The 21,323-nt window shown below is 30.6% G+C and overlaps 2 protein-coding genes across 4 annotated transcripts; both read right to left on the bottom strand.

Annotated features, from left to right (window-relative positions):
• Window positions 1–2,392: 2,392 nt before the first annotated feature.
• On the bottom strand, window positions 2,393–9,371 carry EMB2813 (DNA primase, large subunit family). Of its 2 annotated transcripts, XM_022870868.2 has the most exons (19): window positions 9,087–9,371; window positions 8,659–8,720; window positions 8,465–8,568; window positions 8,284–8,365; window positions 8,126–8,185; window positions 7,916–7,973; window positions 6,859–6,878; window positions 6,499–6,582; window positions 6,316–6,380; window positions 5,510–5,558; window positions 5,373–5,420; window positions 5,185–5,274; window positions 5,019–5,078; window positions 4,594–4,653; window positions 4,117–4,191; window positions 3,821–3,906; window positions 3,319–3,412; window positions 3,108–3,215; window positions 2,393–2,977 (listed from the first exon to the last, which is right to left on the bottom strand). In XM_022870868.2, exons 1-19 carry the CDS (start codon window positions 9,220–9,222, stop codon window positions 2,960–2,962), a joined length of 1,359 nt encoding a protein of 452 aa, XP_022726603.2. In that variant the 5' UTR covers window positions 9,223–9,371; the 3' UTR covers window positions 2,393–2,959. The 2 variants fall into 2 exon arrangements, 1 of the variants encoding a protein (XP_022726603.2); XR_016342118.1 differs by lacking the exon at window positions 2,393–2,977 and having other exon boundaries at window positions 4,574–4,653; window positions 9,087–9,356.
• Window positions 9,372–10,355: 984 nt separating this feature from the next.
• LOC111282835 (uncharacterized) lies at window positions 10,356–16,762 on the bottom strand. Of its 2 annotated transcripts, none has more exons than XM_089760662.1 (14): window positions 16,530–16,762; window positions 15,528–15,601; window positions 15,318–15,395; window positions 14,606–14,681; window positions 14,201–14,265; window positions 13,368–13,469; window positions 13,050–13,139; window positions 12,889–12,963; window positions 12,690–12,722; window positions 12,496–12,591; window positions 12,152–12,211; window positions 11,261–11,329; window positions 11,043–11,087; window positions 10,356–10,934 (listed from the first exon to the last, which is right to left on the bottom strand). In XM_089760662.1, the coding sequence occupies exons 1-14, from the start codon at window positions 16,570–16,572 to the stop codon at window positions 10,743–10,745; spliced, it is 1,098 nt and encodes a 365-aa protein (XP_089616788.1). In that variant the 5' UTR covers window positions 16,573–16,762; the 3' UTR covers window positions 10,356–10,742. The 2 variants fall into 2 exon arrangements, with proteins under 2 accessions (XP_089616788.1, XP_022726830.2); XM_022871095.2 differs by having other exon boundaries at window positions 12,511–12,591.
• Window positions 16,763–21,323: the final 4,561 nt, after the last annotated feature.

The raw sequence follows: 21,323 nt of genomic DNA, 5'->3' as shown, positions 1-21,323 counted from the left end.
CTAAACAAAATTAAAAAAGAGTTATGAACTAAAAAGAAACAAATAAATTAACCAAATATATAATATAAAAATTTTTGAATTAGAATATAAATAAAACATTATATTTGTTTTTAAAGTAAAAATATATTTTTATGTAACTTTTTTATTAGCTTTCAAATGTCTCATATTTTCATATAAAAATATAAGCTTTTATTACTTTAAAAATACATGCTTTCTAGTCAATAATTCATTAACTTATCTAAAATTATTAAATTTAAATAATCTATTAAAAATTTTCAATTTTTGATAGATTTTGATTTGAATTTAAATAATTATCTAAAAATATTAAATTTAAATAATTTATTAAATAGAAGTATTTGACAAAAAATAAAATTTTATTAAATATATATTTGGAACAGCCATTAATTTTAAAAGGAAAAAATAAATTCTGATTTATTATATTTAAATTCAAATATTCTGTAAAAATTTCAATATTAGATAAATATTGATTTTAATTCAAATAATTATCCAAGATATTCAATTTAAATAATTTATTAAAAATTTTATATGATAAATAAAATAATATAAATATTATCTTATATGTCATTAAAAGAGATTATCCACCTAAATATTCACATAAGTAATTTTGATCATGTAATCTTATATATTATAATATAATATATATTAGATATGTTTATCAATAATAAATAAATTATAATCAAACAAATCTCAAATGAACATAAATGAATCTAAACAAACATAAATAAATTTTAAAATAAAAATAAAATAAAAAATAAAAAAATAATTTTATTAATATTATTATAAATAAATAATAAATGAATGAATGAATTCTAAATAAATTTTAAATTATTTTATTCACAAATGTAAATAAATTAAATAAAATTTTATTCATATTAAGTTATTTAATAAATAAATATAAAAATATAATTTAAAATTATTTATTAAATTTAATAATTAAATATAAATTAAATATTTTCACAAATAACTCATCAAAAAATATTTTCGATTATACCCTAATTATAGAATAGCTTAGCTGTTTGACCTTTCGGCCTGTCTTGAGATTCCACATATAATTATGAGCTACAAAAATGGAAACTAGGTAGTGGCCCGTTATGATGATAACCGTATCGCAGCCAGCTAGGTGTGTGTGCGCCTAGGTGCAATAAAAAGAATTGCCTTTGGCTTTCGAAACTGTTGCACCATTTCCACCCTTTAGATTTCTATATGTTTGTTTCGTTTTGAAGAAATGAATAGATAAAGAGAGAGGGTACTGGTGCCCTCCTTCCCTCACCAAAGATAATGGTCTCCTTCGTAAAAGTTAACAAAGGTATACGAAACAAAACAAAACAAAATAAAGTCCTAGAACTTTTTTATTACTCTTTTCTTTTATTTATTTATTTTTTTAAGATGTCTCCAAATTATATATATATTTTAAATATCTAAAATTTTTAATTTTTTAATTTTTAATAATTATTTTTATGATTTTTTTATTTCTTAATATTAAAAATTATGAAAATTTAATTCTATAAAAAAATTTAAATTTTAATATTAAATATATTAAAATTAAAATTTTATTTAAATTTTATAAAAATCAATACATGATAAATATTTTAGGACGAGGAGGTATTATATTACATATGATCATTATCATCATGCTTGATTTTAAAGTTAACTCATAAGTATAGGAGGAATGTTCCATATGGAAAGGCCTAAATGTACTAATAAAATATTACTATTACCCCTAATTATTAATCATAATTAAAATTACGAGATTAATTATTAGTATGCATTAACATCCCAAAAGGTAGGCACATGGTTTGGGCAGAATGTGACATAACTATGCACACCAAACAGTCCAAGGAGAAGGAGGAATGATCTATCTAACTGCTAAATGCTTTGGTTGATACAAACGGGGAGACAGAAAAGAGCTAAGACGACCCAATCCCAACGTATATATCTACGTTCTAATGCACCCCGTTGATCAAACGAATTTATTTCACCTCGTCCTTTTTTCCACACATTTACTGAATACTGAAGTTTTTTCATAAAAAATATATTGTAATACGAAAATAAATAAAAGGCTGTAGATATTTAAACTTCAACTCGTTAAATATTATTTCTGATGATATAAATAAATTTGTTTGGATCTATTTTTAAAATTATATTGAACTGCTTAAAAAAAGTTTTTCCTTCTTTCTTTTGGGACAGAAAAAAATTCAAATTTCAATGTTTAATCTTCTTTAAGCAAAATACTTGAAACTCTGATCAGGTATGAAAACCCCTCTTTCTCCTGTGATTTGGTGAAAAATTCCAATACCCTCTTACTTAATTTTATTTATTTAACTATGTATGCCGGATAGTGCTACATCAAAACTAAAGTTGGTGGGAGAAAAGCAGTAAATTTTTCTTACAATAAATAGAATGCTTCTTAAAGTCATTTGGGTTCCACCTATTCACAACTAACCACCAATATCAGACCAACTAACCAAATAAAAGTCTCAGCTATAGCAAAGGTGAACGCTTGGCAACGTTTAGGAACTCTATAGATCAGTTCAGTTGGTCCGGACAGTGTCCCGAATAGCACAAAAATCAGTGTTTGTTTTGTTTTCCCCTCCGGACCAGATGCTAACTTAATTAACAACAACCCAAGCTTCGATTGGTCAAGCACAGCCCTTTAACCAAGAAAAATAAATGAAAAACAAGGTAAAAGTAGAGAAGGTTAACCACACCATCGGCATGGTTGTTGATTGGTTACTTCCATTGGCCACTTCATGGTTATCTTGGACGACAGGATAACAACTGATCTCTAATGACTGGGGGTTTCTTACAAACTGAGAAGCCGTTGAGAATGTTGGGTGAAAGTACAAAATCTTTTTTGTCCCAATTATAAATCCGTTTCTGCCTGTGTATGCAAGTGCAACAAATTTAATGATTCCGAGCTATGCCTGGAATTGCATCCTTATGCCACAGAACCATTCTGGAAATAAAAGAAAAAATTGGCTTAGACACAGAATTGATCAGACCCACAATGTGCTCTCCTAAAAATATCCTTGGAAATTAACCAAGCTCATATAAAAGTGAATTGTAAATCATACTACAGCATCTACCTTCGATTGAAGGATCTTTTGGCTGTCGATGAAATATTGGTTTGGATGATTGATACCAGCATCGCATGATGAGCTATGAACAGCTTCAAATGTTAAGGTACATGCCAACTGCACACATTTCACCATTGCTCACAACTTATGAATTTCTATGTCAATAAACCATTTTAGCTTAAAACACCTCAGAGTAAGGTTAAAAAGATAATCTTATGACCTGATAATGCCTATTGTGCACTTTGTCCATTACATCCTCTACCACGCGACTGCCTACTCCCATTCTTGCAAGTGCAGCCCTTAAATTCTCCTCACTGTCATGTAAAAATAGCAAGTAATACAACATGTAAAATTGAGTGCAGATGCCTATATAGTACTGTTATAAGCTATTGTATCAATAAAACTCCAACATTTGCAATATGACTGATAAATTGATTAAAAATAACAAATTAAAGCTATTTGTTATCTGTTGTTGTCTTTAGACTTGAAATTGGTAACAAAATCAGAGAGATATAGCGACAATTTTGTAATGGTCACTGCTAACCCTAGTTTTCTACAGCTAATTTACCGAGTTAAGTTTGTTTTGATTAGGAAAAACCAAACCAAACTAGTATAGTTTAACCCTAGGAGACTATCTAAGTGATGTTTTATAAGAGGAACACCATTCCCTATGAAGGCTAAGCAAACTCTCCTTAACAAAGAAAGCTGGTTACAATATTGACCTGAAATGCCTATAGGGGCAGCCATGATGATCCCCAACGCCAGGAGTTGACGAGATAATTTTTTGACAGGAATAAGGTGTATAATCCTGCAAGAACCATCAAAGGATTATGATTAAAGGGATTTAACAAACACTCAAATTCCAAAGACGAACAAAAAGGCCAAAAACCTCAGACCTGAAAATAAAAAATCAAAAGTAAACAAATTTTCTGTTGTTTCTGAAGTGACTCTGAATATCTTTACTAATCCAAATTTGATACACATCACAGTTTTAAATAGGGATAAGATGGTATCTTACTGTTCTCTTCCCTTCTCTTCCATAATTATGGCGTATGTTGTATGCATATTCTTTGTCAAACCTCTCTGCACCAACCTGTAAGAAGAAATAATTTTGTTTTAATTACACAGAATTCCACTGCATGGACAGCAAGAAACAGCATTGGAAGCTAAAAAATGCTAAAACTAAATAAAATATCACAATATTCAGATATTTATTATGGAGAGGGGAAAATTGAGGGAGCGGGCTATCCATTACACACGTCAATAAGACTTCCATACTTGGAAGCTGTTAGATACGGAAATAAATATATGTTACAAATGCGCATGGTTAAATATTTCTTTTTTTCCTTTTTGTCTTTGTCCATCTTGTGGTTGACAATAAAGGAAATCCAAATAAGTTTCTCTAAGAAACAGAGAATGAAAACTACAAGGTAAACAAAATACTGCTGCGGTACTTACATACAGTAACAAAATACCTGTTTAGCCAACCACTTACCTTGGGTACGAACTCAGCTTTCCAAAATGCTAGGGCATCATCGAGCTTCAGCCCAACACCCTGAGCAGAGAAGGAAAGGAAAAATAAAGACAGAATCATGAGAAAAAAGAGGAAACACACCCAAGAGAACATTTTCATGGTTTATCAGCATGCAATATTTACAGGTGATAATATTGACCCCATATTAGTTAAATTTAGAGTTTACTGTGACATTTAATTGAAGTTGAACCTCTCCACCTATTATCAATCAGTTTGAGGTTGGAGGTTCCACACCACACACAAACAATGTGTATGAACACAAGCACTAATGCATATCCAGCCATGAGACAGGAGAACCATGTCTAATTTCCAGGGAAAACATCTTTATAATGCTACTGGTACAGGCAACTACACTGAAGACATCCATGTAAGTAGTAAAGAACAACCTTCAAAAAAAGACCTAATTGCATCCTTCCCCCATGCTTTAAATGATGATCCTCTCTAACCTGAAACGTAAAAAGATGTAGCAGAATTATTTTATTAAAAAAAAGAAGAAAAAGAAGAGACAATTGAAGACAATGATAGCCATGATTTTGCAATCCAATTTCTTACCTTCTCAAATAGATAGCGCATACAGAGAGGAAATGAAGTCTTAGAAATTTGATCAATGTCCTTAATAGATATCTCTGCAAATTCTTTTGGCTAAAAATTCCAGCCAATCAAGTTCAGAAAAATAAGCTTAAACATAAAACACCTAAAATCAGAATAGTTGATGAGCTGATACAATGATGTATAAGCACCTGAGAATAATCAGGACCTAAATAGCTTGTGCATAAGGCTTCCACAATCTAAACAGTAAATCAGGTGAAAAAAAGAATACGGTCAAATATCAAACAAAAGGATCTTTAAATAAAAAGGTTCACATTCCAATACTCACTGGAGCCAGGCGATCCTTCTCTTGTTCTCTGATGGTTGATGTCCATTTTCTGCAAGTAATAATTGCAAAGTCAGACACTTGGTAAATACCTTAAAATTTGTATGGACAAAGCAAAAATTGCACAAGAGGAAAAGGAAAAGGAAAAGAAGTTCATCAGCAGAAACTTGGATGTAACACAAACTTTCTTTACCTTTTAAGAATACTAATACAATGTTTCATCAAAATAGAGATTAAACTAATTACTATGATGGATTTCAGCACCTGTGTTCGGGTAAACTTGAACTTTTTTAGAACATACTAAGAAGATGCACTATGACAAACTATGAAAGAAAATGTCAGCATGTTCCCTTGTATTTGGGGTTATGACCAAGGATGAGAAGAAAGTAAGTCCTGTGTTCCAAAATATTTGCTGTCTACCAGAATGATGATGATGGCAAGAAGACCAACTACTGCTTCTAGTTGATGTGGGGATTATGATAGCAGCATGGATATTTTAACAAACAGGTTCCAGTAATTAGCATGAAACATATTACCAACCAACAATAAAAACACATGTAATGAAAATTATGCATGTAACCCAAAAATTGATTTTGAAGTAACAAACTATTGTGTAAACTACATATGTCAATGTCATGATATGCAATTCAGCCAATGAAATTTGGGATATATGCAGATCTTATAAATCAAGTTGACACACTAGTCTTAATGTATATCAGACATATTCATTGCTTGACAAAGGCTGCCAATGTTCAAAAATAAAATATGCAAGGCAAGTTTCTGGAGCCCTTAACAGACAAAGAAGAAACCTGTTTGTTAAAATGAGTGCCTTTGATAGATTACTTCGAAATTGTGTCACAACAAGAGAAACCACCTGAAAAGATTAAACAGAAGAAGGGACAGATGGCAAGTATAAAAGTTAATTCATGTTGATTATATTCAATATTTTTTTAGGTAAGATTCAAAGATTAGTAGGAAGTTATAAAGACTACCTGATTCATAGCAACATATGCATGTCCTTTATGTATAAACACCCGACGACCAGCTACAAGTTCTGGAACTTCTTCAAAGGGCACCTTCATAGGGGAAAACACGCACAAGTGAGTCAGGTAAACCTAGCAACTATATCAGATTTTTATCCAAGGACTAACACTGGACCTAAGAAGACTGACTATGAGACCATATGTATTCTATCTGAACCACACATCACCAACCAAGAATGATAGTACATTTAACACTGGTCAGCACATGGCTACAGGCGATCACTTCCCGAAAATTTCTTCTTCACAAGGGTAAGCTACAACTGCATTCGTTTGAAATGTAAGAGAAGAATCAAGAAAACACAATTGTACCTTGTAGAATATTGCATCAGCTGTAAAAAGAAGAGAACAAAAGAAAAGGAATCCAATCACAATATAGACAAAGCATTAAAAAAGTTTTATTTTAAAGATAATTATAGTTTTATGACTTAGAAAAGCATATCAATTGACATTCTGAAGAAAAAATGAAACAGAATCAGTCATGTATACCCTTTGTCAGCCTCAACATTTCATTCTAAAACCAAACTAATTGATATAACCCCAGCACAATAGTCCAGAATATAAAAAATGATAAGTTCAATCAAGGATATGAATGGTTATGCTTCAAATTGAACCTCACAGGTGAAGGATTCCGAATATTTGAAAATAAAGAAGACATATAAACAATTTCATAACAGTAAAACTTGTTGATGCTGTTAGGCGTTAGTTTTCAAGCATCTTGGTGAAGCCTGACTGTAACTGAAAAATATAGCAGCCATATGACAGCTTTCCTAGAGTTAACCCTTAATGGCATGAAAAACTTTTATAGCCACCACATTCAATGATAGATGTTAAGCCCGCTGTAAACAAAACCAGCAGCCTATTCAATGTTGGTTGAATCAGTAGAGATTCAATCAACAAGCCGCTGTAAATAAAACCAGCAGCCTATTCAATGTTGGTTGAATCAGTAGAGATTCAATCAACAAGATCTTTAGATTCCAACACATAATGCCAGAAAATATTACTAATATGTTAATTTCTCAAATTGACAACTTTATAATGAGCTTCATTTTTTGACTATTGCCTAATCTACCTACCCCAATTCTTTCTCCATGGAACCCTGTTTACAGTTTCCGGAGAATTCTTTCTTATATCCTTGTTTCACAGTATATTGTCCACAAAAATCATGACAAGAAAACTATAATTCTAGCATAGTAGCCAGCAGAAACTAAAGCATATACATTATAGAGAGGTGGAAATTAACATGGTCCAAATTTAAATGTCATATACATAGCAGAATGACTCAATGCAAGAGAATGAATGTAACAAGACAGAAACTTATGCCTCCCATGTGGAAAATGGCCAACAAAGCCAGACAATAATCTCATACCAGCAGGTAAAGTCTGACCCATAGAGCGTGCAACTTGGCCTAATTTATCCTTTACACTCTGTGAAGAAACAAAATAGCTCCAGTTACTAGGAAATTCGAAATTTAGAGACTTAAAGGCACCATGTGTGCTATCATAATAAGGTTCATGCAATTGAATCTTGCTAAAAACAAATAGCTCGAAGGACTTAGAAAATAGTGGAGCATGATTACCTCAAATTCTGCATTGCTGACAGGCTTGTACGGAAGCTTAAACTCAGACATCAACACCCTCTATAACATCAGCATAAAAGCAATCAGCCTTAGCTTAATAAACCATAAAACCAGACACCTTGTTGGAATCACACCAAAAAAGAATGAACATGTGCTACCTGTGCCTCAGAGCTTTTAGAATGAAAACGGTAGCGAAAGAGAGCAGTCTCCATGGACAAAAACCATTTTCTTAACTCCTCTCTAACCATAGCAACAAAAACAACAATAATGATGATTATTGTTGTTAATCAATTAAAAAAGAACAAAAGATAAATAACATCAAGAATATCACCATCTTACGTTCTACAATACACAAGACGAAGAACAAAGTGTGATATGATATCCTTGTTCACACCCTCGGTTGCCTCCAGATGTCTCATATTTGCTTTCCAAAGATCCATTGCCTGAGCAAATCCAGTAAGTGAAATTGGAGAGTGAAAACAATTAAATTGTTACCAAAAAAAAAAAAGTAAACACAAAGTCAATAGTTTTACCAAATTTTCCATTTCTTCAGGTTTCTTCCCACGGGATAATCCATCGGAGATACCTTTTAGAACTGCATCGAGCAATTAAAAGAATCAGATAGTACAAAATCAAGAATATGAGATTTTCATAGAGCTAAATTTTTAAATTTTAATCATGCAATTTAAGTATATTTTGAGAAGCTCCTAACAGAAATAACTAAAATTGTGCTCAAAACCCTAATCTGTGAAGTTCTCAATCCCAGAGAAATCGAACGTTACAAAACCATCAGGAAACCGAAATCTGATACTTTATATTCCACTTCTTTAGTAGCGTTTCGTCGGTAACAAATCAGTAAGTCAAAAAAATTCAAAAAAGAAGCCCCAAACTGTTCATAAGGGTTTTTTTTTTTTTTGAAAAATTAAAGGTTTAGAATTAATATCAGAGGAAAATAGGGTACCTCGGAGACGATCCATGGCGAAGAGCTCGAAATCTTCGAGACGGACTTCGAGGGGAGGAGCAGATCGGTAGAGAGGAAGAGTCGAAACGACGACGTCGTTGGAACTCGATTTCCTATCAGATCGAACTACTTCCATTTTCCTTTTCTTTCTTTCTTTCTTTCTAAGTGCAATTCCGATTACTGAACCTATAAACGGCGTTTTTTTCTTTCCTTTGTAGGTAGATGGGAAAAGCGCGCCAAAAGGCTGAAAGCATATGGAAATTGGCGGGAAACGTCCCCCTGAGCTTTACTGATGATTTGCTTCCAACTCGGTTATATAAGGCGTCGATCGGTTATATAATTTTAGGATTAATCATTAATGATAATGAATGGTTTTGAATTATAATAAAATATTTAATTTAATATTTAAATTTAAAAATTTTTAATATAATATTTAAATTATAAATTTATTAATTAATAAAATATTTATATTAAAATATTTAATGATAATGAATGGTGTTGAATTATAATAAAATATTTAATTTAATATTTAAATTTAAAAATTTTTAATATAATATTTAAATTATAAATTTATTAATTAATAAAATATTTATATTAAAATATTATATTTATCTTTAATGTGATTAGTTTTAAATAACGATGTATAATACATAAATAATTATATATATTAAATTAACTAAAAACTTATAATTCAATTATTAAATTAAAAATTTTAAAATTTAAATATCACATTAATTATTTTATTACAATTTAAAAATTATACATAATATTAATCTATAATTTTATTACAGTTAACAAAGCTAAAGCTTAAAAGATTCTATTGTTTGTTTATAATAATACGTTTTATATAAAATTACCAAAGTTAACATGCTGGTTTGAAAAATATTGTAAAATTGATTTTAAAAGTGTAATGAAAAAATACTATTTAAAAATTTTTAATATTTAAAGTAAAAAATGCTATTAATGTATTAAAATAAATATTTAAAAAATATATAATAAATTTTAGAATTATAGCGATAAAAGTAATATTGCTTTCCAAAAGTGTGTTTAGAGGGTAAACATACGTAATACAAACCAAACTTTTGACCACAAACCACCAAAAATTTCCCCAATTAGCATTAAGGTTGTGATGAAAACAAATTTTTTAGCCAAAAGCCATTTCCAACCTCAATGATAAATGGGACTAACTTCAAGATATGCTTATCTTCAAAAGATAATCATAAATATATATATATATATATATTGTTAAACAATTTATAAAATAAGAAAAAAGGTAAAAATGTTTTTAGGATGAATTATTAAACTACTAACAACTTATACATCGTAATCGGGAACCAATGCTCCCCTAAAATTTTGAAAAATTAGGTGAAGGTGCCTGCATTACCTAAGAAGATAAACGAAAAAGAACTTCCCAACCAGCATTTTACCACCTAACAAGAATGATATTACCCCTTTATCACACAAATATCACCTCTGCAAAATTCAGCACCCACTCCAATTTTAACTTCTGGCTTGGGCACTACCCTATAATCTTTGTATTGGAGGGACTAAGAGTCTAAGACACCCATGAGACCTGGAAATGCCATCTCACCCAACATAAAATTATGATCAAGCAGAAATTTAAGTACTATTTTTTAAATGTAAGATTGTCACGGTTCATGGTTGTTGTCTACTTGATCCCATCTGTTGTAGCACAGCGTTTGTCGCACTGCGAGTTCTTGTGAGGAAAGAACCGTTCCCACGTGAAAACATCATCCCAAAGAAACCAGAACCCGAAGACCCATTAGTTTTGTCTTCTGAAGTTCGATTCCCATTGGCAACATCATGGCTACTTGATTCACCAACTTCCTGAAACCAGATATGTAACCATTGAAACCAAAAGGATTCATTTGAAAAAATAACAGGAGAAAGCAATTGTTAGAAAGAGAGATAGAGAGAGGAAACAAAAAGGTTAACCTTAAGGCCTGAGTCAGAGACAGCATTTCTTGGAGATCTCTTAACCTGCCAGAAATTAAATCAGAGAGAAGGGATTTTTACTCGAGGGGAGAAATTTTGTTTTAGACCAAGCATTAGGATTGATAAAATGAATTTTTTTCATTATGTTGTTTCCAGAACTACTTCGGTAATTTTCTGTTCCTTTAATTCTAATTCAGGACTTTGTAAAGTCAACTAACCTTAGGAGTTCCATTGGAATCAGAAGGAGACGTCGATTCTACTAGTAAAATAGGAGGCAATGACGCAGTCTGCTTAAACACAAAGAAAAGACTTGTTAAAAAACATTACAGGCTGTTTCAACCACTTGGTTATTAGCTTCAGCACAAACTGAATTTTAACATCATTCAAATAAATTGGACAGGGCAAACAAGCAATGCATTGCATCCAATATCAAATGTCCATGTCTGATTTCTCAGTCACAAGCCTGAAATTGACTGACCCACATTTGGTTGAACGAATTGAAACAAACTAAGAGTCCATTACGTAGATGCTATTGCTTTTGTTATTTTTCGTAAAGGATTAATGTCATGAATGACCCCTAAATTATAGTAAAATGTTCAATGTGGTATCTGAACTTTAAAAATTTCTAATGTGATACATGAACTATAAATCTGTTAACTAATATGGTACTCACCTCTAACAAGGCTAGCTTCAAATGAAGATACGTGGCTAACAAATAACCCTCCAAGTATAACATTAGTTAATAGATTCATAGTTCAAGTACTACATTTGAGACTTTTAAAATTCAAGGATCACATTGAACATTTCACTATAGTTTAAGAGTCATTCATGACATTAACACTTTCGCAAAGAAATGAATATAATGGAAACAGGAAAATTTGAAAAGAATAGAAAATCAAGGACAAGTAGCAAAAAGCAGAAAACAAAAGGCAAAAAGCATTTAGTAAACAAAGCCTAGATAATAGAAAAACTTTAAAAGGTCAAAAGGCATAAATCTCAAAATTCTACCCTTAAAATGCATGTTCCACATAATCCAAGAGTTTCATTACTTAATTTCTGAACAAGTAATCATTCATCAGACCATGCATTAAAGAGAAAAAGAATCTGACCCTTGATGGTGTTTCCAATGGGGATTCAAGAGCCGGCATGGAGGGACTAGCTGGTGAAGCCTGCAAGATTGAAATAATAATCAGCATGATGAAACATGAGAATAGGAAACAAGTTGAAAGCAAACGTCTAGATTATGTGACACTAAAAACACAACAGTAGAACAATGATTCTGACCAACAGTAATCCAAAAGTAGAATAATCATCTGTTCTCAAGGTTTGGCTTTGTGTTTAAGCACCGCAATCAATTGAAAAGAATAGTGAAATATTGACAAATAGATACTAATGAAAGAAAGAGAGAAATAAGATGGGAAACATGTAGTTCATTGCAGATCAGATATTTAACCTGAAGTAAACAAACCTGAATACGATCAGTGGATCTATTCTGTTCCATGGTCTGGGCATAATCACACAACAATTTTACTCCTTCATTTGTCATGTCCTATGAAGATGACAGAAAACCATACAAATTAACAAAAGCAATAAAAGAAACCACGTTAATATCGCACTGTATCTTTTTGTTGTTAATATAAGAATTACCTGCTTCCCTTCTATTCTGTTAATCTTACTTTCCTGAACAACACCCCCAAACACAGAGAGAGAGAGAGGGAGAGAGAGAGAGAGAGAGAGAGAGAGAGAGAGAGAGAGAGAGAAGTTAATCTTAGATTCACATCCAGAAAGTATAAACATAACCACATTGCAGCAAATTATAGAAAAATCAATAATTAAAAATGCTTACCAGAGTTTGAACTACATAACAAACAGATTGAACATTGCTGTTGAGCATCTTTGATTTATCTTGTAGCAGAGAAACCTATACAACTCAATCAATTTTCAGTGAATAACAATGAAACCTCCTATATAAGAAACTTAAGCAACTACTACAATCTTATATCTCACCTCATCTTGAGTAATAGCAGTAATATCTGCAATTTCATTCAGGTGATTATCCACACCCTCAATTCTTGAGGATAGATGTTGTCTGGTTGCCTAGAAAGGAACAAGAAAAATTAAAAATGAAGAGGTGCAGAGCAGAATTCAGTCAATTTACTAGGAAAAAAAACTGACATGAATTATGGAACTCGTAAACATGTAACTCATTACATGAAACTTTCATGTAGTGTGGCTATTCAGGGATTTAGGCAGTGTATCATATCATATAAAATTAATGAACATATTTAAACAAGAAAAAGTTATGACTATAAGAGAAAGACTTGCCGAGATTGACGAGTAAACACTCTCAAGCTGCTTGGCTATGGCATCACGTGCATCAGATAAACTACGCCTCGTTGCAAACATCATATCAGGAAGCCTCCAACCCTAAAACCATTTGAGGAATATAACATTAATACTCTAGCTAAGAGTAAAGAAACATTTCTGAAGCAAAAATATATATATACAGTAAGAATGGCATACAGCAGCAATTCCAGCTTTGGTCTTTTAAAATATACATATATATAATTATGATTTACTAATCACTAAACTGAAATAACAGGAAATTAAAATTCTAAACCATGTGTTTAAATATTTATCTACCAAGCACTTCCAATACTTTTCTAGAAAACATTTTACAGTCTTATGGTGCAAAACTTCACTGTTAACGAATAACCATCAGTTCATCAGCTTCAATTGCTAGTTTGGTCATCCATCACTCTTAACAAATTTCTCACCAACTGCTCAAATATCCAAGGCTTAAGTTGTAGCAGGATCCATACTATGTCTATGTGAAAAACCAATTGCTCATCAGTCTTAACTCTTAACAAATTCTTCATTTGAGAAAAATCAATGATCTCTATAGGTGTATAAAAAGAATGAGAACAAGCCAATTGAAAGCATAAAACAGGATTGTACCTTAGATGGCAGAAGAACAAGCAAGCAAAGTAATGGCCATCTTGAAATTGGCAAAACTATCTACCATGGCCATAGAAAAAATGCAAATAGTGCCAGAAATTTTCATATGGCTCAATTATCAGAGAATTCAACCATCTTATTAGTTGCTCCATGTATAACCTACACATATTAATACACTCAATGGAATAAAAAGTCATTACCTTCCACCAAACATAGCCATATCCAATTACTACAACAACAATGATTATGCTGTATTTACTGGTACCTGCATGTGGCAGAAACATTCCCCAAAATAATGCTCAGGAACTGGATAGAGTTGAATTTAATTAATCTACATTGGAAGTTATCATGTCTCCAAAAAAATTAAGAATAGTAAAAAAACAGTATTAAACAAAAGGTTTCAGCAGCTAATTAAGAAAAGGGATCCTCATTAGGTGCTCATTTATATGGATCCATAACAGTTGTGCATTGTATAAAAGGATGACGAGAAAATAATTTTGGCATAATTTTGTCAAAAATTATAGTTAGAATGTGTGCCATTTAGTGTAAGATGAACGGCTTCAATATTTTCCCTTCAGATGTCAAAGAATGGAAACAATCATAACCTGCTCCACGTCCAGTTACAATCGTAATTGGTCTGTTTGCTGCCAAGACTTGCAGTTCCTGCCTTAGGCTGTTAACCTGTAAAAGTAAACAAGTTAAAACAAAATATAATTATACAAATTTAAATACAAAAGCAAGTATCTTGGTAATAGGGAGCCATCATCACTGAAACAATAAGCACACAGAATTAATAACAAAAGGTTCATGAATGCTTAACATTAACAATATTGCTCAAGAAATTAGGAAAAACACGAAAATACATGGGATAATCAATAATGCACACAAACTTAATCTGCCAGGATTTAAATGAATATAAAAATTTATAGTCTAATAACATTGCCATGAAGCCACCCACTCCTTTGTTACCACTATATTAAAATGTCATAAGAAATTAATCCTCAAGCAAATGCAACCTACTGTCATCACTAAAAAAAAGAGGTAAAATTATTATTTACAATCATCAACAACACCTGGAGATCACAAATGGCTTTTCAATCATCAATTATTTAGCCAAGGGTCTATCCATAAAAGAAAAACAAGAAGAGAGAACTTCATAAAATTCATTTTCATCATTTTTCAATTGGAATTTCAAGTTTCAACCATAACAATCAAACAAGCAGAAATAGTTCCAAATATTAGAAACAATTGCCAATATACCAGATAATTAGATTTTTATTCTGCGCTCATAATGGACATAGAAGGTCAAATACAAACCTGAGCCATCAAATAGTCATTGCGCGGCTTGTTTACTGATGGAGTAGAATCATTAAGTTTAAGTTGCCGAAAAGCAAACTGCAGCAGGAGACAAATTATTACTAAGTTAGCAAGACGGTAAATACACCATCATCTCAAATTCAAATATTTTAAGTAACACAAAAAACTGTCTTTAGTTTTAAGTCATGGCCCAGAAAAGTGGGAAAATACCTTGAAAGCACCAGAAACAAAATCAGAAACACTTGACATGTGCCCTTCTTTTGCAAGAACCGATCCAACAATACCTAAAAGACAAACAATAGCTAATGTAATTAGAAAAGGACTTTTGAAATCGCTGAGGCATAGCCAAATTGGTAGCCGCATTACTCCTCTAAAGGGGAATAAACATTAAAATAATAAGTTCAAATATGAACGCACTATGTTTGAACATAATTATCAATTCAATGATTCTATCTAATCAATTCATCCAATTTAGAACCCGAAAAAAAGCAAGCTCTGTCTAAGTTAAACTTGGCAATAGAAGCCTTCTATCTTTTTCTCAATGGTGAAGTAAAGACCAAGCCCATGAGCTTACCATCCCATATCATAACAAGTAGATAGGATCATTTTCCATTGTCAGAAAAGGTGCTTCACAATAGGATAACAAAGTCATTGTTATAATGTATAGGCATTCTAGGTTGATATTGTACTGAACACACGCTTACAATTCCATTGAATATCACACCATCCCACTAGCCTGTTTAATTTACAGTGATCCATTGTGTTTCTAACAATTTCTGTCAAGTGGATCATCTACAGCTAACATAAACAAGAGTCCATCTTTGTATTGCAGTTACAATCCCATTACCTCAGCTATGAACCTGGTCCCCAATTCACTATCTAACAAGGCACTAAACCTGTAGTATTGTCAGGCGCCAGCTAAAACACCTCAACCTAAACTCCTCTAAAATCCTAATCAATTAACAACATAGCACCAAAACTAGCACACATTCCCTACGAATTCCACAATCAATCAGTACTAAACAGCATAAATCCCAACGACTAAACCCTACCCAAATCCAGGGTTTATCTAAAACCCTAAATTTAGTTCCAGTAAACCATGGATTAAGGACAAAATCACGGCAGGCTCGTAACGAACTCTCAAAAATCTAAACGATAACTGATTCTTAAGTTAAAAACGAAAATTGGGAGGAGAACGACGATTGCACGGACCTGCACCCACGAGGATAGTTAACTTGCCAAGAGGAAGAGCCATGACTGACTAAGGTTCGACTGTATGTTTGGAAAGTATGTTTGTACGTAGTGAGCTTATATACAGGACAGTAGAGTCCGCTAAAATTCTATGAGACAAAAAGATTGATTTTCTTTTGATTGCTAGGGTTTGTCGTATCGTTGGGGTTTATTCGATAGGAGCCCTTGAATTTTTTGGAAATCACGAAAAGAGCAACTATGTCAAATAAATATGTCACTATTATCCTGTCACTATTGTCCTGCTTTATAATTATCAATATGTCCTCCTATGTCTCTCTTTTTACATTTTCTATTAAAGTCTGCATAAGGATTTTTTTTAGTCAAATCAAATGTCCACTTTTTTCAAATAAAAGAAATAAGGATTTTTTTTAAACGAAAAGATATTTTTATAATACAAATATAAGCAAATCAAAATGTGAAATTATTTTTTAAATATAAATATTACTTCAAATAAGTAATAATTAAAATTTATTAGAATGCATTTTAGCATTATGTCACTAAAATAGAAATAATAATATTTTAAAAGGTATTTAATATATTCAAATAAACAAAACAAATAATGTTGATTGGCATTTTTTTATCTAATATATATGACTCTTAAAATAAATATAACTTTGAATGTTCTTTGTCTAAACAATATAAGATAAACAATGTTCATGTGTCTAAGAGAAATTTAACATGCAAATATCAATAATAAAGATTCAACAACGATCAATATCATCATGAACTAGGAGCAAAGTTAGGGAGGCAGGCAAGGGCCACAGTCCCCTCAAAAAATTTTCATCTCTCTTATGCTATAGTGTCTGAACCCACTAAAATATTACTTTGACCTTTCTTTTCGTTTAAAACTAGTATTTAGCAACCTCTTTACCTAATTCTTACTTTCGCCCTTATCATCAACTAATGTAAGATATCAACTTGCAAAACAATTAAAAAGGAAATCAAAATCAAATTTCTAAAATACCTTCAAGATGAACTCTTTCATCCTTGCTTGGAAAAAAATTGCAATAGATTAAGTAATGAATGCAATTACCAAAGATAACCTATCAATCTCTGACACCAAACTTACTTTGAGAAACTCCATTTGAGGAATTCCAATACATTGCAATCTATTGAAAAATGTTGTATTTATAGATACAACAAAGTCAAAGTCTTATGGGTTTAATCTTTTAGAATAATGGTACAAATTTTAAAAAAAAAAACAACAATTTTTTTTAAGAAAATATAATAGTTTTGCTATTTTCCATGCTTATGTTAGAAAACTTTACAAATTAAACTTTTTCATGAAAGACATAATATAATAAAGATTCATTAACCTAGCAATATAAGTTATAGAGTATCATACTTTAATTTTGGATGCAAGATTCTATTTCTAAAAGTGATTTGCTACCTATAAAAGTATCTAATATAATCAAGTCATGTTTGGTGCATAGAATAATTGATAGGATATTATGATAATTATTATATATTATGTTTGATTTGTATCTAATTGAAAGAGATAAGATTAGAATGATGATTATTATCCTCTTAGTCTAGGATAATTTAATCTTACCAAAGTGGAAAGAATTATTTTTAATCATGAGATTAAATTTATATGTCTTATTATACCCTTAAAAATTATATCAATAATTTAAATTGTATAAATTTTTAAGAAGAATAATTTTGACTAATAAACAAATTATTTTATCTTAATTCTTGCATGCATAAAACATAAGATATGATGATATTATTTAATTTAATCCTATTCTTATCAGATTTTATCATAGTCTTATGTATCAAATATAATCTCAATGTATGATAGATTTAAAAAATACAACATTGAAGTGAGACTTAAATCAAGGATTGCAATTTTTTTGTTTACAAAAATGATAACTTGTACATAGATTATTGCAAAAACTAATGCTAAGATAAAAATGAATCCAAGCATCTATTCTATATATTGAACTCCCAAATAATCATCACCTAAAAGAAATTTAAAGCTTGGTACTTAACTTGTTCACGTCATATTAACTAATGGATGGTAGCATCAGATCCATGCCAAGTCTAGATCCTCTAGAAGCACCGAGTTTAACATGTTTCACCTTAGCAAAATAGTGGATATCGCGCAAAAGCCTAGTCAGGAAAGTGTTATGGCAAATTGTTAAGCTATCACACACAACTACTATATCTTTATGTTCCCTTGTTATAGCAACATTCATTTACCAACTATCTCCTAAGAATTTGATAGCTCCTAAAGTGTTTGACTATACCTAAATCAGTAACGGGCATTGCACATCAGTCATAGTTAGATTAGTCAAGCATTTCTATTAATAATTGTATACACTTATTTTTGTTCAGAATGCGATCAATTTCTTGATTCGAGTTTTTTCAAGATCGTCGAGTATTTTCTATTATTATTATTATTGTTGTTGTTGTTATTATTGTTGTTATTATTGTTGTTGTTGTTGTTGTTATTATTATTATTATTATTATTATTATTATTATTACTTATTAAAAAAAGGGTTAGAAATCTTAAGAATGAAATTAGGGATCTTTGAAATCAATCCTGAAATCCTGTTTGCATGAAATTGGAAATAAAATCAAGGCATTGAACAAAATCATTTTTAAAACCTAATATTAGAGGATCAAATTGGTGATTGAGAGTGAATTAATGCTTACTAAATTAAAGGGAATTAAATCCCTTTATAAACTGGAATCGATCAACACATAGGGGGTTTTGGATTTGTCCTAAGTTACTTTCTTTTGGATTCATGTTGTCTGAATATTTTTTTGATGATTACAGAAAGTTCTTTGGATTTTGGTTTTGTAGTCTTGGTTTTTTTGGGTTTGATTTGTTTTCTAGGAATTCAATTTGAGTTTCTAGGTTTGATTCCTTTTTCTGTTGGCTTTCTGGGATTTTTGTTAGAATATTTTATCGGTTCTGAGATCTTTTGGTTTAAATTTGAAATAAATTGGGTTTTTCTGGAAAAAATTAGGTTTTCTGAGTTTAGGATAAATTTTTCGATAGAGGTTTGAACTTTTAATTGAGATTCATGGCGGTCAGATTCTGGGTTCATCTGGTTTCTGAAAAAACTTGCCGTTTGAATTTCACGGCACCGAAAATTGAGATTTTTGGTTGGAATCTGTGACACTTTAAAATTTTCGGTTGGGGTTTAAACAGAGGTCAGAGAAATATTTTTAAAAAGAGAGAATAATATAATGGCTTTAGAAGAAATAAGCAAAATTTTGGTTTTTATACGATATCAACACTACAGCATTTTAAATAACCTTGACTAGTGCATAAACCCATTGACCCATGTGTTAGACCCGACCTGATCGTAGGTTTTTCTTTTTTTTTTTCATTTATATTTATATTTATTTTATTTTTTCTTATTTTCTATTTCATTTTATTTTTTTATTTTTACTTCTATTTTATTTTTCTAATTTCATTTATTATCATTATTATTGTTTTCTTTTAAATATTTATATAAATTTCATGTTTTTCCTAAATAATAATAATAAAAAGATATAATAAAAAATGTTTCTAAAGAGAATTCATGAATTTTATCAAACTATTAGATATTTCTTCATGAATTTAATTTTTTTTATGAATTCTACCAAATTATTGAAGAATTTTATAAATCAATTTTCATTAAAAAAAGTGTTAATAAAATATTTAATATTTTATCATAACAAACTATTTGAGGATTTGTATTTTAAATTAAATCTTACTAAATTATTGAAAGATTTAATATATTTTCTAAAAAAAAATCTTATAATAAAATCTTACGAAACTATTGGGAGATTTGCATCAAAGTAAATCTTACCAAACTATTAAAAAATTTTATCGATTATTTCTTTAACTAAAATTTAAATGAATCCGACGATTAAGCCTCTTCATGATGGGACACTAGTCTTTATGAATACTCATGATGTGAAAGAATTATCTTAAATTGCTACCAATATATTGGAGTAATTTTAAGATTAATTTTTAATATTAAATATTTTGATAAATCATAAATATGGTTAAGGCTTGGATAATTTAAAATCAAACTGCTACCATCATTTGGATAGGTGCTGTAAAGGTGCTATAACTTTTGTCACGCGTAACCGCACTCTCAAATCTAAAATCTAGTTTCGTAGACTAAATCTACTATTTAAATATACCTAAATCAATCTTGAGACTCCTCTTTAAATAGGACAGATTCAATTAAGTAACCAATCATACCTAAATAATAAAGATTGGTGGTGACTCTTTTAATCTATGTTTAGCTATAAGTCAATAGATCTATACATTATAACAGTTTGACGACTCTACTAGAGACATCAAGAATCAGGCCAGCAAATGATTTCTTGTTATCCAAGCCTAACCTAATAAATTTGATATTTTTTTCTTTTTTTTTTTTCCTTGATTATATCTTATTTAGCTATTTATTTATTCATTTTTATATATCTGTCATTTATTTGCATATGTATAACACGAGCTTCACACCTGAGTTCTATACTTTAGGAGAAAGTAAAGTACCTACATCTTCGTGAGATTTTATGTCTCCACATGGGCTAGTAACATACTCTTACTTAAATTGAACCATTTTTACTTGTACCTTATAATGAGTAAGGATTAGGGTGCCTTACTAGTCTGTAATAGACAATGATGTAAGAAATAATTTAAAAACCCTTAGACTATCAAACCTTTGAATATAAATAAATCCTAAGGGTCTGAACCTAAGCTAGAGTCATGTTTTTTCTTATGTTAGAAAATCCTAAATACGACAC

This window comes from Durio zibethinus, chromosome 5, assembly GCF_047325235.1.
Source record: "Durio zibethinus cultivar Kanyao isolate XHJ-2024 chromosome 5, ASM4732523v1, whole genome shotgun sequence".
Lineage (NCBI taxonomy): Eukaryota > Viridiplantae > Streptophyta > Magnoliopsida > Malvales > Malvaceae > Durio > Durio zibethinus.
Note: the sequence above shows the minus strand (reverse complement) of the source record. Positions and strands in the feature narration are given on the sequence as shown.